At 48.0% G+C, this 15,373-nt stretch overlaps 1 protein-coding gene across 1 annotated transcript; it reads right to left on the bottom strand.

The window, feature by feature from the left end:
- Positions 1 to 200: 200 nt before the first annotated feature.
- LOC120242058 (insulin growth factor-like family member 3) lies at positions 201 to 1,651 on the bottom strand. Its single transcript, XM_039247544.1, has 3 exons — positions 1,627 to 1,651; positions 609 to 662; positions 201 to 472 (listed from the first exon to the last, which is right to left on the bottom strand). Exons 1-3 carry the CDS (start codon positions 1,649 to 1,651, stop codon positions 201 to 203), a joined length of 351 nt encoding a protein of 116 aa, XP_039103475.1.
- Positions 1,652 to 15,373: the final 13,722 nt, after the last annotated feature.

The following is a 15,373-nucleotide window of genomic DNA, read 5'->3' as shown; positions in this document are numbered from 1 at the left end:
GCTGTAAAGAAGGAGGAACCGATAAATTATGAAGCACAGATGAGGAGATAAATGATACGATTTGAGTCACTGATGGAGATTAAGTGGGGGGGGGGAGCGTCTTCAAAAAGAATGGCCTACACACCCAAATTCCCTTTCTCTCTCTCCCTCCTTTCTCTCTTTTCACCCCGCACGCTTTTCCTCAGGCAGGGGCAAGGTCCTTACCTGGCACCGTCCCCAGACATGGGGGAGGAATAGCACCGAGACTTCACACCCAGAATCTTCAATTTCACAACATACTTCTTGGAGTCAAAGGACTCTGGGCAGCAGAGCTCAAAGCAGGCCCAGAAGGTGCAACTAGGGCCACAGAGGTTGGTCTGATTCAGGGGCAGGATGGTGTCGTCATTACAACACTGCTCCAAAGGATTGTAGATCTTGTCCCCACACCTGGGCGCCTGCTGGCGCAGCCACACCTCTGGGCCAGTGGGGGTATCTGGACAGAGACTGACGGTGTGGGCCCAAGGAGGTCCAGGCACTAATTCCCCCCGTCAGGAGCCCTCTGCGAACCATGACCCCGCTTCCCAACGGAAGCCTGGTCTCTCTACATTCTCCCCCAACCTTGTACTCACCTCTGACAGTCTTTGAAGACTGGAGGAGAAGGAAGACTAATCCACACACAGGAGCTGGAGGAGAGGGAAGGGAGGTTGAGGATGAGCTGAAGTGCGGCCATGGGGCTGACTGACCTCAGGGAGGGCAGGCCAGTGTGGGGAAGGCTTAGTTCCAGATTTGCTCTCCAGGCTTGGGTTTGGGGCCATCTCTGCGTAGGCTCTAGTTGCTGATGCGTGTGAGATTCTAGACCGCTGGGTCAGAGCAGCCTGGACCCTTTAACGGGGAGCGAATGCAGGAAAAACTCTCGGGATGCCAGAGCTTAGGGTTCCAAGAATGCAGTGAAGTTTCCCAGTTGGGGGAGGGGGTGGGGCAGGTGTTAAAGATAATCCGGAGGATGAAAAGGAAGAGGAAGGAAGCTGAGGTAAGATGGACAAGGAGAGAATTTGGACGCAGGGCTGCTTTGGTAATACAGCTGGGCTTGAATGGCTCTTGTGCTTGGAGCTCCCCTTACCTGTGCTGCGACTTCCTGGCCCCCATGAGTATGGGTGGGGTTGGAGAGATGCAGGAAATAGGAAAGAACGGATGGGACATGAAGGGTTTTTATAAATGCAGTCACATGACCAGGTTCGTGCTTCACCAAGTTCACGTACCCCACATTTGTCCTTATCGTGAAACCATGTAGAAGTGGATAACCATGAGATCATATGGAGAAAACAGTAGGCAAAGGCCTGGCTTCATCTCCTATGACTGGCAAATGGAAAGTGTCCTGTTACTGCATCGCCTGAGCCCCCACCTTCTGGGCTGCTGCACACCCGATAGTGAACGCAGCACCCGTGTCTCTGCCATGTGGATGGCGGCTCCAGCCTGCTGCCGGCCTTCAGCCCTACTGGGCATTCTCAGTTAACGGGCCAGCGGAGAGGATGGCTTCTCCATGTGTGTTAAGCTTCCTCTCCTACAAAACACCTGCCATTTCTATATTGCCCAGGTAACTTATCCTCAGAAGTTTCAAGAGATTCTGTCCCAAACCACTTTGTTTACTCTCTGGGGAGCTGTCTGGAACCATCCTCGCAGCTGTCACACGAACTAGCCGACGGGCACAGGCTCCATAAACTCTAGGAAGGGAACCAGAGGAGAGTGACAGTTTGCCGACTCCCCCCCAACCCCCCATGGGGTTGTTGTGAGGATCCAGAGAGCAAATGGCTCAACAGGGCAGATCATAATAATGTTAGCAGTAACAGACGGTATGTGAGGTGGTACTTGAGCGTGCAGCCCAGGTAGAGGGAAGCTCAGGGTAAACTGAGGTCTTTGGATCTGGATGCTCTCGATGGGCCCCACCTCATTTGTCTAAAGTGCTTTTAAAAAAAATGTTTACTTATTTATTTTAAGAGAGAGAGAGAGAAGAGTGTGAGTGGGGAGGGGCAGAGAGAGAGGGAAAGAAAGTAGCCTAAGCAGGCTCCACGCTATCAGTGCAGAGTCCCACGCTGTGCTTAAACTCATGAACCATGAGATCATGACCAGAGCCTAAGCCAGGAGTCAGACACTTAACCAGCTGAGCCACCCAGGTGCCCCTAATGTGCTTCTGAAATGACCCAGTACTAGAGGGGACATTACCAACCAAAGTCAGTTTGCAGGATACGAGCAAAACTGAGGAAGAAGGGACCTTTACTAGATATGATCTGCTTATAAAAATTCAGGGAAGGATCTGAAAACCCTTTATGATAATAGTCATTTCTGAGATTACCATTTATCTATTGGTAAAGTAATACCAGTGGCTTGTTGTCTTGTCTTATGTCCCTTTAAATTTCACTTTAAAAATTGGGGCTCCTGGGGCTCCTGGGTGACTCAGTTGATTAGGAGTCTGACTTCATCTCAGAGTCTGGCCTGCTTTGGATTCTGTGCCTCCCTCTCTCTCTGCCCCTCCCCTACTTGCGCTCTGTCTCTTCCCCTCCTCGCACTCTGTCTCTCCTCCTCTCTTGAGAGAGTAAACAAACAAACAAACAAAAACTTGAAAAGAAATTTTACTTAAAAAATGTAAAATCCTCAATACTTTTTTCCCTTGGAATTTTTCTGCCTTCTGGACTTTTTTTTTTTAAGTGTTTTAAAAATATTGGCATGATAGTCCAATTCTTTACCAGTGGCTTAGTCATGACACAGTTATTGACACTGAAATTTAGCCACTATTAGTAATGCGTAGATGGAGAAATATGTTTGGGTATTCTCTTGTGAAATCCAAGCTGTAGGAGTAGGGGTTGGAGCCGCTGTATGGTAGGAACTAATCCTGTTGCATCACACGTGTGATTACTAATCACTTTTCTTCCCTTTTACAATGCAAGTAAAGATTTTGAGTTCTAAACAAATAAACAAAAAAGATAATAGATAATTCAGCAATAGCTGGAGACTTCAACACCCCATTTTCAATAATAGAACAAAACAGCATGTAGATGGTCATCAAGAATATAGAATACTTGCTGGCACCTGAGTGGCTCAGTCCGTTGAGTGTCCGACTCTTGATTTCAGCTCAGGGTCATGGGATCGAGCCCTACATGGGCCTCAGAACTGAACATGGAGTCTTATTGAGATTCTCCCTCTCTCTTTCTTTCTCTCTCTTTCTCCTTCTGCCACCCTCCCCAACTCCTGCTCTCTCTCTCAAAAAAAAAAAAGAATATAGAATTAAACCTAACGAATATCTGTAGAACACTTCAAAAATAGCAAAATACACATTTTTTCAAGTATACACGTAACATTCTACAAGATCTACCATATTCTAAGCCATAAAAAAAGCCTCAATAATGTAAAGGATTGAAATCATACCAAATATGTTCTCTGACCACAATGGAATTTAATGAGAAGTAAATAACAGAAGGAAATTTGGGAGACTCACAAATATGCAGCAATATAAGAGCCAGTTCCTAAGTAAAATAACCAGTGGGTCAAGAAAAACTAAAGTCACAAAGGAAATTCAAAAATAATTTGAGACAAATGAAAACAAAAATGCCATGTATCAAAACATACGGCATACAGCTTACAGCAGTGATAAAGCAGAGAACTTTATAGACATAAATGCCTATGTGATAAGAGAAGAAAGATCTCAAAGCAATAATTCAGTCTTCTGACTGCAAAATTAAGAGCCAACAAACCCAGAGAAGCAGAACCAAGGAAACAGTGACGAGACCAAGGAAAGTAAATGAAATGGAGAATAGAAAAAACAACACAGGAAATCAATAAAGTTCAACATGTGTTCTTTGAAAAGATGAACAGAGTCGATGAAACTTTAGCTAAATGACCAAGAAAAAAAGCATCCTTAAATTCATGCCAATCGTTCATAAACTTCAAAAAAGAATGTTGGGTTTTTTTGTTTTTTTTTTTTGAGACAGAGACACAGAGCATGAGCAGTGGAGGGACAGAGAGACAAAGAGACACAGAATTCAAAGCAGGCTCCAGGCTCTGAGCTATCAGCACAGAACCTGACTCAGGGCTCGAACTCATGAGCCATGAGATCATGACCTGAGCCCAAGTTGGATGCTTAACTGACTGAGCCATTCAGGTGCCCCATAAACTTCAAAAAGTAAAACAATAAAAATAAACTGAACTTTCCAACTCAGTTTATGAGGCTAATATTACCCTAATATCAAAACCAGACAAAGACATCAAAAGAAAAGAAACCTATTGACCAGCATCTCTTATGAATATAATTTAAGAAATTATCAAGAAAAAATACTAGCAAACAAAATCCAACAGCTTATATAAAGGATTCTACACCATGACCAAGTGGGATTTATCCCAGGAAGGCAAGGTTGGTTCAACATATGAAAATCAATCAATGTAATAAACCTTATTAGTAGAATATGGGTGGAGGGAAACATGATTATCTCAAATGATACAGAAAAGGCATTTGACAAAATTTTTACTTTTCTGTGATTAACACAGTAACAACAACAAAGAACAAACTGGGAATCCAGAGAGCTTCCTCAACCTGATCTACGAGAAAACCCACAGCTTACTGTACCTAATGGCAAAAGACTGCATGTACCTCTTCCCAACATCCGGAACAGGACAACTATATTCATCCTCACCACTCCATTTAACATTGCACTGGAAGTTCAAGCCAGAGAAATTAGGCAAGAAAGAGAAAAAAAACATTCAAATTGGAAAAGAAGATACAAAACTATTTCTGTTTTCAAGTGCCATGATCATCTTGTACATTAAAAATGCTTAAGGAAGCTACTAAGGCCACTATAGAATGAACAGATGAATTAAGCAAGGTGGCAAATGCAAGACCAACATATAAAAGCCCATTATACACACTAGCAAAAAGCCATCCGAAACTGAAATTAAGAAGATAATTCTACTTACAGGAGTGCCTGGGTGGCTCAGTCGGTTAAGCATCCGATGTTGGCCCAGGTCGTGATTTCATGGTCCATGAGTTCGAGTTTTGTGCTGGGCTCTGTGCTGACAGCTTGGAGCCTGGAGCCTGCTTCAGATTCTGTGTCTCCCTCTCTCTATGCCCCTCTCCTGCTCACACTCTGTGTGTCTCTCTCAAAAATAAATAAACATTAAAATTTTTTTTAAAAAGAAAAGATTTCTACTTACAATAGTACCAACGATAATAAAATGCTTGTTAATTTAACAGGAGAAATGCAGAATGAGCACACTGAAAACACAACTGTTTAAAAAATTTCAAGAACATGTAAATAAATCGAGCTACATAAATATTCCTAAGTTGAAAAACGTAATATTTTTAAGATGCCAGTGCTCCCGAAGTGACCTATAAATTCAACGCCATTCCTATCAAAATGCTAGCTGGTTTCTATGCAGAAATGCAAGAAATGCTGGTTTCTATGCAAGCTGATTCTAAAATCCATCCTGAAACGCAAGGGACCCAGAATAGCCAAAGCAAAGAACAAAAGTGTTGAACTGACACTCCATCATTTCAAACCTTACTCCAAAGCTATACTAGTTAATTCCGTGTGGTGCTGACCTGAGGAACTTCCGTGTAGATCAATGGGCTGAATTGACAGTCGAGAAATAAACCGGTATAATTACGGTCAATTAAATTCCAACAAAAGTGCTATGACAATGAACTAGGGAAAAGAATAATCTTTTCAACAAACAGGGCTGGGAAGACTGGGTGTCTGTATGCAAAAGAGAATAAGAAGGACACAGAGAAGGAGAGAAAGAAGGATCCCTCCCATACCATACACAGAGAGTCACTTCAAATTGATCATAGACCTAAATATAAGAGTTAACGCCATAAAACCCTTAGCAGAAAGCAGTGGAGTAAATCTTAATGACCTTGGTTTAGGCAATGTGTTCTTGGCTATGACATCAAAAGCGCAAGAGACCAAGAAAAAAATAGAGTTTGTCAAAATGAAAACGTATGTGCTGCACACAAAAATATCAAGTGAAAAGACATAATGGGAGAAAGTTTTTGCAACTCCCATATATGCTAAGGGAGAAGTATCCAGAATACGTTGAAAAACTCTTACAGCCAATTAATAAAAAGATACCCCAGTTTAAAAGTGGAAAATGTATCTTAATAGACACGTTTCCGAAAAGGATATACGGACAGCCAGTCAGCATCTGAAGAGATGCCCATCAATGCAAACTAAAACCACAAGATATCCCTTTTCATCCACTAGGGTGGCTGTAATAAAAAGAAGAGTGGAAAATCACAAGGATCGGGAAGGAGGTGGAGAAATCGAAATGCCCGTACGTTGCTGATGGGAATATACAATGGTTTAGCAGCTGTGGAAAAGTTTGACAGCTCCTCAAAGAGTTGAACATAGAATTAACATCTGACCCAGAAATTCTCCTCCTAGGTATATGCCCTGAAGACATGAGAACAGGAACTCAAATACACGTATACACATGTTCATAACAGTCCTAATCACAGTAGCCAAAAGATGGGAACAGTCCAAATGTCCATTAACAGATGCATGGATAAACAAATTGTGGTATATGGGGTGCCTGGGTGGCTTAGTCGGTTAAGCGTCCGACTTTCGCTTAGGTCACGATCCCGCGGTTCGTGGGTTCGAGCCCTGCGTCGGGCTCTGTTCTGACTGCCAGCTCAGAGCCTGGAGCCTGTTTCAGAGTCTGTGACTCCCTCTCTCTCTGACCCTCCCCTGCTCACGCTGTCTCTCTCTCTCTCTCCTAGAAATAAATAAAACATTAAAAAAAAAAAACAAATTGTGGTATAGACACAGGGTGAAATATTATTCACCTGTATAAAGGAATGAAGTAGGGGAGTCTGGGTGGCTCAGTTGGCCAAGCGTCTGACTCTTGCTCTCTGCCCAGGTCAAGATCTCATGGTTCGTGAGTTCGAGCCCCACATCAGCCTCCAAGTGCTGAACCTGCCTGGGACTCTCTCTCTCTCCCTCATTCTCTGCTCCTCCCCGCCCCTGTTTGTCTGTCTGTCTCTCTCTCTCTAAATAAATAAACTTTTTAAAAGAGAAATTAGTACTGATAAATTCTACGGTCAATAAACCTCGAAAATATTATGCAAAGTGGAAGATGAAAGTAACATAAAAAGTCATGTATGGTATGATTGATTCCATTTAAACGAAATGTCTGAAATAATAGGAAAATCCAGGGGCGCCTGGGTGGCTTAGTCGGTTAAGTGTCCGACTTTCGCTTAGGTCACGATCTCGCGGTTCGTGGGTTCGAGCCCCGCGTCGGGCTTTGTGCTGACTGCCAGCTCAGAGCCTGGAGCCTATTTCAGAGTCTGTGACTCCCTCTCTCTCTGACCCTCCCCTGCTCACGCTGTCTTTCTCTCTCTCTCCTAGAAATAAATTTTTAAAAATATTTTAAAAAAATAATAGGAAAATCCATGGAGACAGAATGCAGATTGGTGGTTGTCAGGGGTGGGGATGAGAACATATGAGCAGCTAAAATGGGTGTGGGGTGGCCTCTTGCTTGGCTCCTAGTGTGGCTTGGATAAAAAGCAATTCCAGAAGATGGTTGGGCTCCTCTTCATTCAACTTGAGCGAGAGGAGAAGAGAGGGGAGGAAGGAGGGGGGAGGGGAAAGGAATACACGGAAGGAGATGCGAGAGAGAGACTCGTAGTTACCCAAAAGGAAATGTTACGAACACAGCAGGCCTTGCTCATCGGAATGGACCATAGATGACAAAACTCCATCCACTTCTCCTTCTTCCCTGAGCCTGGAGAGAATCGAGCCTCATGCCTGGGACCTTCAACCTCTCAGCAGCCTGAGCTGAGAGCTCAAGGACTCGGGAAAACCGGGCTAGAAGCGGGTCACCTGGAAGCCCAGAGGCAGCCCCTCACCACAGCCCTGCTCCAAGGGGTGACGGGGCCTCTGCTCCTGAGCACCAGCTGCTACATGCACAGTCCAGGATCTGGGGGCGTCAGAGCCCGATTGGATTCTAAGGGTTAGTCTAGGACTCTGGGGCCCCCACCTCTATCCAGAGTGCCGTCCCTTCTCTCCTTCTCTCTGCGCCCGCTCTTACCGGCGGTGCCTTCTGAGCCCCAGCTCAGGAGTTCAGAAATGAAGACAGCAGCTGAGAAGCAGCAGGGGAGGGTGAATAATGCAGGAGAGGAGGCTTCTGGTGGCCACCAGGGCACGTAACATGACGTCACTGAGCTCCTTTCGCTGTCGGGAACAGCTCAGCGTGGATGTTGACTCCGGGTGGCAGGCAGGGCTCGGGGAAGAGCTGAGTCTAATACTTTTGCAGATTAGGAGAGAGACCGATGCAGTCAGAGATAATTGCCTGCGGGGAGATTACCGAGTAGGAAGCCAAGAAGGGGTAGGCAGGCGAGCATTAGGTTTGAGGTTCAGAGGTGCACTAGGGGTGCGTTGTCACAGAAGCTCGGGGCTGGAGTGCCCTCACCAAGATCCACCATGCTTCTCGATTCGGTCCCAGAGCCTTTGATGGCAGGGCAGCAGAAGAGCCAGGTAGAGACTTTGATAGACGCCGTTACCCACACCTGGGGAACCTGCTCATCTCATGTTGCAACACAGGAGGAAGCGCTGCTCAAAGGGGAGGAGCATGAAGACCCCAGGTGACCAGCGGCCCGCCTTCAGCCTCCCCAGGAAACACCTGGATGGCAGAGCTGAATAACTTTTTATTTAAAAAAAGTTTTAAGTTTATTTATTGAGAGAGAACAAGTAGGGGAGGGGCAGAAAGAAGGAGGAGGAGAGAGAATCTCAAGCAGCCTCTGCACTGTCAGCGCAGAGCCCTATGTGGGGCTTGAACCCATGACCTGTGAGATCATGACCTGAGCTGAAGCTGGATGATTAACCCACTGAGCCACCCACGTGCCCCTGAATCCATGTTTTAGAAGAAGCGATGGGGCAACTACATCAGTGGCTCTTAGGAAGCAAGAGCCAGCCTGTCTCTGGCCCTCTTGTGTCTCCGTCCTTATTAGCCATTTGTACATGACTCCCTATGAGAAATGGCTATTACATCACTACCTGGCTTACACACCGCCCAAAAGAAAGTTTAATGACTCAGGAATGGTTATGATTCTATGCAGTGTGGACCATTCTATTTCTAGTCTATCCTGTTTTAATTTTATTTTATTTTTTTAAGTTTTTAATGTTTATTTATTTTGGAGAGAGAGCGCAGGGGAGGGGCAGAGAGAGAGAGAGAATCCCAGGCAGGCTCCAGCGCTGTCAGTGCAAAGCTCCATGCGGGACTCAAACCCACGAACTGCGGTTCTTAGCTCTTACATCCTGAGCAAGTGCCATGATCCACAGCTTGGAGAACACTTGTCTACCTTGCGGCTCGCTGAGGAGAGGAGAGGCCTGAAGAGCGGGGAAGATTGTACTGGGAGGGAGCGTGCCATCCCCCACCCCTTGAGCAGACGGTTAGGACTCTGGTAATTGCACAATTCTGTCTGCTTCGGAAGCCTCCTCCTTGGCCTACTGCCTGGGGTCTCAACCCTCTGACCACCCCCCTCCCAGGAGACAGATGCTGGGATCTTCCACAGACTCAAATCTCCCCACTTCCACTTCTGCATAGGACACTGTGAGGTTGAGTCCAGAACCCTCTCGAAGAGGCCTACAGGGTGACTGGCCTTGACCTCTGCCTGCCCAGGGCTGAGCCTCCTCGAAACAGTCCGTTCTTGCTCTTTCTTAAAGTTACAGCTCTGATGTCCCCTCCTCCTGATGCCCTTGAGCATCTTTCCCAGCTCTATTCACTGTGAGTCGCTATTGTCTGGGATGAGATTGAACATAAGAACCAGAAGGACAGGTCCTGGGACTAAGTCACCACTGTGTCTTCAGCACTGATTCGTACGGGGCTGGTGACAGACAGGGAATATGGAATGAATGGGTGATGGATGGATGGATGGATGGATGGATGGATGGATGGATGGATGGAGGCATGTGTGAATGAAATCCCTGTGCTCAGGGTGTATCTAACTCCACATGTCCATCTCGACATACTGGCTTTCTGTGAATTGGCCACAAATCGGCCTGAAGCTCGAGCCTCTCCCCCTCCACCCCTCCAAGCAGCCTCTCTGCCCTCCCTGTAATGCTGTTGCTCACCTGGGCCCTGTGGGATCTCATGTTCTGGGGGTGTTCTCGGGACCTCTCTCCTGGACAGCCTCCTTCACGGCTCCCCACTCCCCTTCTCCTCCACCCCACGGAGGGACGGTGGACCCAACCCTGTGTTGGGGGCCGGAAGTTCAGGCCACCAACAGCATGGGGACCCTGCCAGTACTGAGGGAGCTGAGCTGGGGCCCAGAGCCTTCTCTGTTCCTGATCTTACTAACCGCTTGCCTGTGTCCGCGAGGGAAAACAGATCTTACATCCCTGGGGAGCTTACGCTCAGTCTTAAAAGAAGATGAAAAGAAAAATAGGCAATAAAATGCGCTGTTTGCCTCCCTAAGGGACCTGACTCCATGTTCTGGTCCCAAGTGGCTTCTCGCTGAAGACGAGCTACACTCCCCTCTCTCTCAGATCAAGCATATTCAACCACGAAGCTCATTCGTTTCCAGGAAGGAGATGAGTGAAAACCTTTTACCCACTCTGTCGTCTTCACTCTCACGGGGCCATCGTCTGCTTGAGGGTCTTGTGATGGTTGTGGGCTTTTTCATCCAGCATCAACAAAACAAGCATGATAATTGTTGTGCCGGCTGAGAGGTGGGGCAGAGACACCACAGAATGGCAGACCTTCTTAGGATGGCTGACCTTCCCACCACTTCTTGGGATGGATGACCTTAAGATGGCTGACCTTCCCACCACTACATCAGTGGCCGTTACTACATTGGCGGGAAACAGAAATTTAAACCTTCCAACCCTGGACTTTCTAGTCAAGAGACTGCCCCTGTTATCTGAACCCCCACTAACAAGCTATAAAACCCCACCACCACCCAACCAGGCCGCGACTTCCCTGACTCCCTTCTCTCTGGAGTCGCGGAAACTTGCCCGGGGACGCAGACAATAAAACTGTCCCCGTAAATTCTCTCGCCTTGGCCGAGGGTGCAGGCAATAAAACTCCTTCTGCGGAACCTTTTGCCTTGGAGTCTTTTTTCACTCAAAAACCTTACAATAATGACACTGATATCACATCAGTCAACTCCAAAGCCATTGATCACAGGTCATCTGTCCTCTCCTGGCTCTTAAAGAATCTGACATCAGGTTCCAAAGTGATAGATATCCTGTGTGACGTCCACCCCAGCTCCAGGGCCAAGCGCTGCCCCTGGGGGGCCAGGGAAGAGGACTGGAGGTCTGCTGCCGTCACCCGTCCGTTCTTCCTAGAGATAAAGGGACCTGCTGAATCTGCTGCTTGTCCATCAACTGAACCACGACAGCCCCAGAGATGTGACTATTCCAGCGCAGCCTCCAGGGGACAGAGGACAGAACCCCATCTCCAGTCACAGCCACTCCCACTCCCAAGCGAACATCATCTTCTATCCCAGCCCCTTCCTTTCTCTGCCTTCATCTCCTTCCATAGCAAGATCCCACCCTCACCCCCAAAATCAGTTTCATTTGCATTGTTGGGATGATTGCTTCCCAAAGCAATCTATAGGTTTGATTCAATCCCTAGGACAATCCCAATGGCCTTTTCCCTCCTCCTCCTTCTTCCTCTTTCTCTCCGTCTCCATCTCCCCCTTCTCCTTGTCCTATGTCTTCTTCTTCCAGAAATGTAAGAGCTCATTCTCAAATTCACATGGAATTTCAAGGGACCCTGAATAGCAAAAAGAATCTTGAAAAAGAAGAACAAAGTTAGAAGACTCAAACATCCCGATTTTATTTATTTAAAAAAAAAATTTTAATGTTTATTTTTGAGAGAGACAGAGACAGAGCGTGAGTGGGGAAGGGGCCAAGAAAGAGACGGAGATACAGAATCTGAAGCAGGTTCCAGGCTCCAAGCTGTCAGCACAGAGCCAGACACAGGGCTCGAATTCACGGTCTGAGAGACCGTGACCTGAGCCGAGTCGGACACTTAACTGACTGAGCCACCCAGGCATCCCCACACATCCTGATTTTAAACTTGCTGTACAGATACAGTAATTGAAACAGTATGGTACTAACATAAGGAAAGACCTACAGATTGACAGAATGGAATTGAGGTTCTAGAAAGAAATCCATCCATCTATGGCCGATTGATTTAAGATTCTATTTTTAAGTAGTCTTCACACCCAACATGGGGCTCTAACTCACAACCCCAAGATCAAGAGTTGCACGCTCTACTGACTGTGCCAACTAGGCACCCCATGGCCAATTGATTTTTTTAATGTTTACTTATTTATTTAGAGAGAGAGAGTACATGGGAGGGGAACAGAGAGAGGGAGAGAGAGAATCCCAAGCAGGTTCCACACTATCAGCTTAGCGCCCAGTGTGAGGCTTGATCTCCCCAACCGTGAGATCATTGACCTGAGCCAAAAGCAAGGGTCGGATGTTTGAACGACTGAACCACCCAGGCGCCTCTGTATTGTTCTAACTATATAAAAATAAAAAATAGGCAAATCGATCCTGTCTGGATATCCCTCCCACTTCCTGCCTTTTAGTGACTCAGCTCCTTTGAGAGATGAGGCTCCAGGCCCTGGGACATGAGGGTGGGGCCTTGCTGGGTTGTCCCTCCTCAGAGACAAGCCCTGACCCCCCGGGGATGTGCGACTCCCTCACTTGATCCTGGCTGGTGTCCATGCCTCTACTGTACTTCGGATGTTGGCAGAGCCCACCAGGCCTGTGTCTGGGCCTGCCCTGCATCTCCCCAGGAAGCGCACTGAATCCAGGCCCCAAGGGCTGGGCTCTCAACTGGGAAACAAGCCATGTAGCCCGGTCTGAAGTGGGGGCTCTCGCCTGGGCCCTGCTGCATTCCTGAGTTCTGAACCATTTGGCCGCCAAGGTTTACAATGGCCCCGAGGAGAGTTTCAGCAAACAACATTTGATATGACTCTGTGAGGCACCTAATAACCCTATTCTAATCTATTTTTTTATTTTTAATTTAATTTTTAATATTTTATTCATTTTTTTTGTTTTTTTTTTTTTTTCTAGGAGAGAGAGAGACAGCGTGAGCAGGGGAGGGTCAGAGAAAGAGGGAGACACAGACTCTGAAACAGGCTCCAGGCTCTGAGCTGGCAGTCAGCATAGAGCTTGACGCGGGGCTCGAACCCACGAACCTCGAGATCATGACCTAAGCGAAAGTCGGACGCTTAACCGACTAAGCCACCCAGGCGCCCCATATTTTATTCATTTTTGAGAGAGACACACACAGAATCTGAAACAGGCTCCAGGCTCTGAGCTGTCAGCAGGGCTCAAACCCACAAACCTTAAGCTCATGACCTGAGCCAAAGTCGGTCGCTTAACCGACTGAGCCACCCAGGAGCCCCTAATCTATTTTGATTTTAAAATATTCAGGGGCGCCTGGGTGGCTCAGTCGGTTAAGCGACCGACTTTGGCTCAGGTCATGATCTCAGGGTCTGTGGGTTCGAGTCCCGCGTCGGGCTCTGTGCTGACTGCCAGCTCAGAGCCTGGAGCCTGTTTCTGATTCTGTTTCTCCCTCTCTCTCTTTCCCTCCCCTGCTCACGCTGTCTCTCTCTCTCTCTCTCTTTCTCTCTCTCAGAAATAAATAAAACATTAAAATTTTTTTTTAAATATATATCATTCACGACTAGCTCAAGGGGTTGTACACCCGCTACTGACGTGGTGGGACCCACAGTTTGGATAACGCCACTGCAGAGGAAGCAGGCCTGAAGGGGGCGATGTGGGGCGGGAGGGGTGAGCGTCCTTCTCAGGTCTCTTTTCCACGCGGCTGCCCACATTCTGTCTGTCCCTCCATCTCTGTCTGTCTCTCTCTCACTCACTTTCTCTGTCCCTCTTCAGTGTCAGCCGACTGCTGGATTCGGCTTCCCGAATGAGCCTGGAGAGAGGGGTCTGTTGTTGAGTTAGATGTGGGACATGGAGTTGTGTTTGGGGACAGCGGACGCTCAGCCTGACTCTCTCCCGTAAGGGGTGACTGGTCCCCCTTCTGTGACTCTGGATGATCCTGAGAGATTATTGTGCCCGGAGAAGTCCCCAGGGCCTTGACTCCTCCCGTGTTCCCCTACAGCCAGCATCATTAGGCACAACCCCCAGGCTGGCCCTGGGGACACTATCCTGACATATTTTTATGACCTTAGGCCCTTTTCTTGCCAGATGAAAACGCAAGAGACTTCATACATCCTACTTTTACTCAGACAGTCACCAGGGGAGCTTCAAGGCTTGGGAAGGTCACAGATGGTGGGCATGGGGATGTTTCTCGCCCTCTCCAGGTGGTGAGCTATGCCCACTTTTTCAACGCATGAACGCATTTCAGGATACTCACCACGATCGCCAGGTTGCAATGAGTAAAATCCCGTCTTTATCACAAGGCTTGGGGTCTTGGATCGACCTCGTGTAGGACGGGGTTGGGACACGACCCATAGGAAAGGAGGAGGCGTCAGCGTGAGACTGAGCGCCCCCGGCCTCCACGTGCCCGGGGGTGGGGGTGGGGAGGGGCAGGGAGGGAGGGAGGACGGGGCCGCTGCGCCCCCTGGCGGGCATCGCGCGCGGGGCAGGGCAGCGCGGAGTGTGGATCAGGCAGGAACCGCCACCCCCTGGGAGAAAAAATTCGGCTCTCCTGGAATCTCAAGCCCAGGACTGGACTCACCCCCTGGGCTCCACGGCCAGGAAGCAGTGGTGTGGGAGTTTGGACTCTCACACGGGTAGAATTTACTTGCCTCCAACGTTAATTTCTTTGGAATAAACCAAACGTGTCAGCATCATGGGATTCTGGAAACGGACCGATCTGGACTTAGTAACACAACGTGGGGGACAAGGTCAAGGTGGGCAAGGTGCTCCTGAATCAGCTTTGGTGGATGGGAGGCTGGGATGTGTGAACTGAGTATCATTTCAGGTGCACTAGGTAGCTCAGTCAGGTAAGGGCACCGTGCCTTCTGGGTCAGATGCTGGCAGGAGAGCATGCCCTGGGATTAAAGATCGGCAAGTTCTCTTGCTCTTTTCCTGAGGCCAGGGGGTGGAGGAGGGACTGTGAACATGGACTCAGGTTGGGGGAGGAGCGCTGTCCCCATCATTTCCGAAGCAGAGGGAGGGCACCCCCCCCCAAACATAGAGACACATTTCCGGGGATGAGAGAATGTTCTGGTGTCTCCAGGTTTGGAACAGGACTTGAGGTGGCCCCGGTTAATGCATGTCTGGGTCCTCAGGGCCATGAATGAGATCATAGCAGAGTCAGCCCCACAGAGCTTGTGAGATGATGAATTCACTGAGTTGGAGAGAAGATTCTCATTTTCGGGGGGATGGAGGTGACCGGGGGAAGGGATGATGTGGGGGAGACA

This window comes from Hyaena hyaena, unplaced genomic scaffold (assembly GCF_003009895.1).
Source record: "Hyaena hyaena isolate Hyena2069 unplaced genomic scaffold, ASM300989v1 scaffold_9, whole genome shotgun sequence".
Classification (NCBI taxonomy): Eukaryota; Metazoa; Chordata; class Mammalia; order Carnivora; family Hyaenidae; genus Hyaena; species Hyaena hyaena.
The sequence above is the reverse complement of the archived record's forward strand: the minus strand, read 5'-3'. Positions and strand labels throughout refer to the sequence as shown.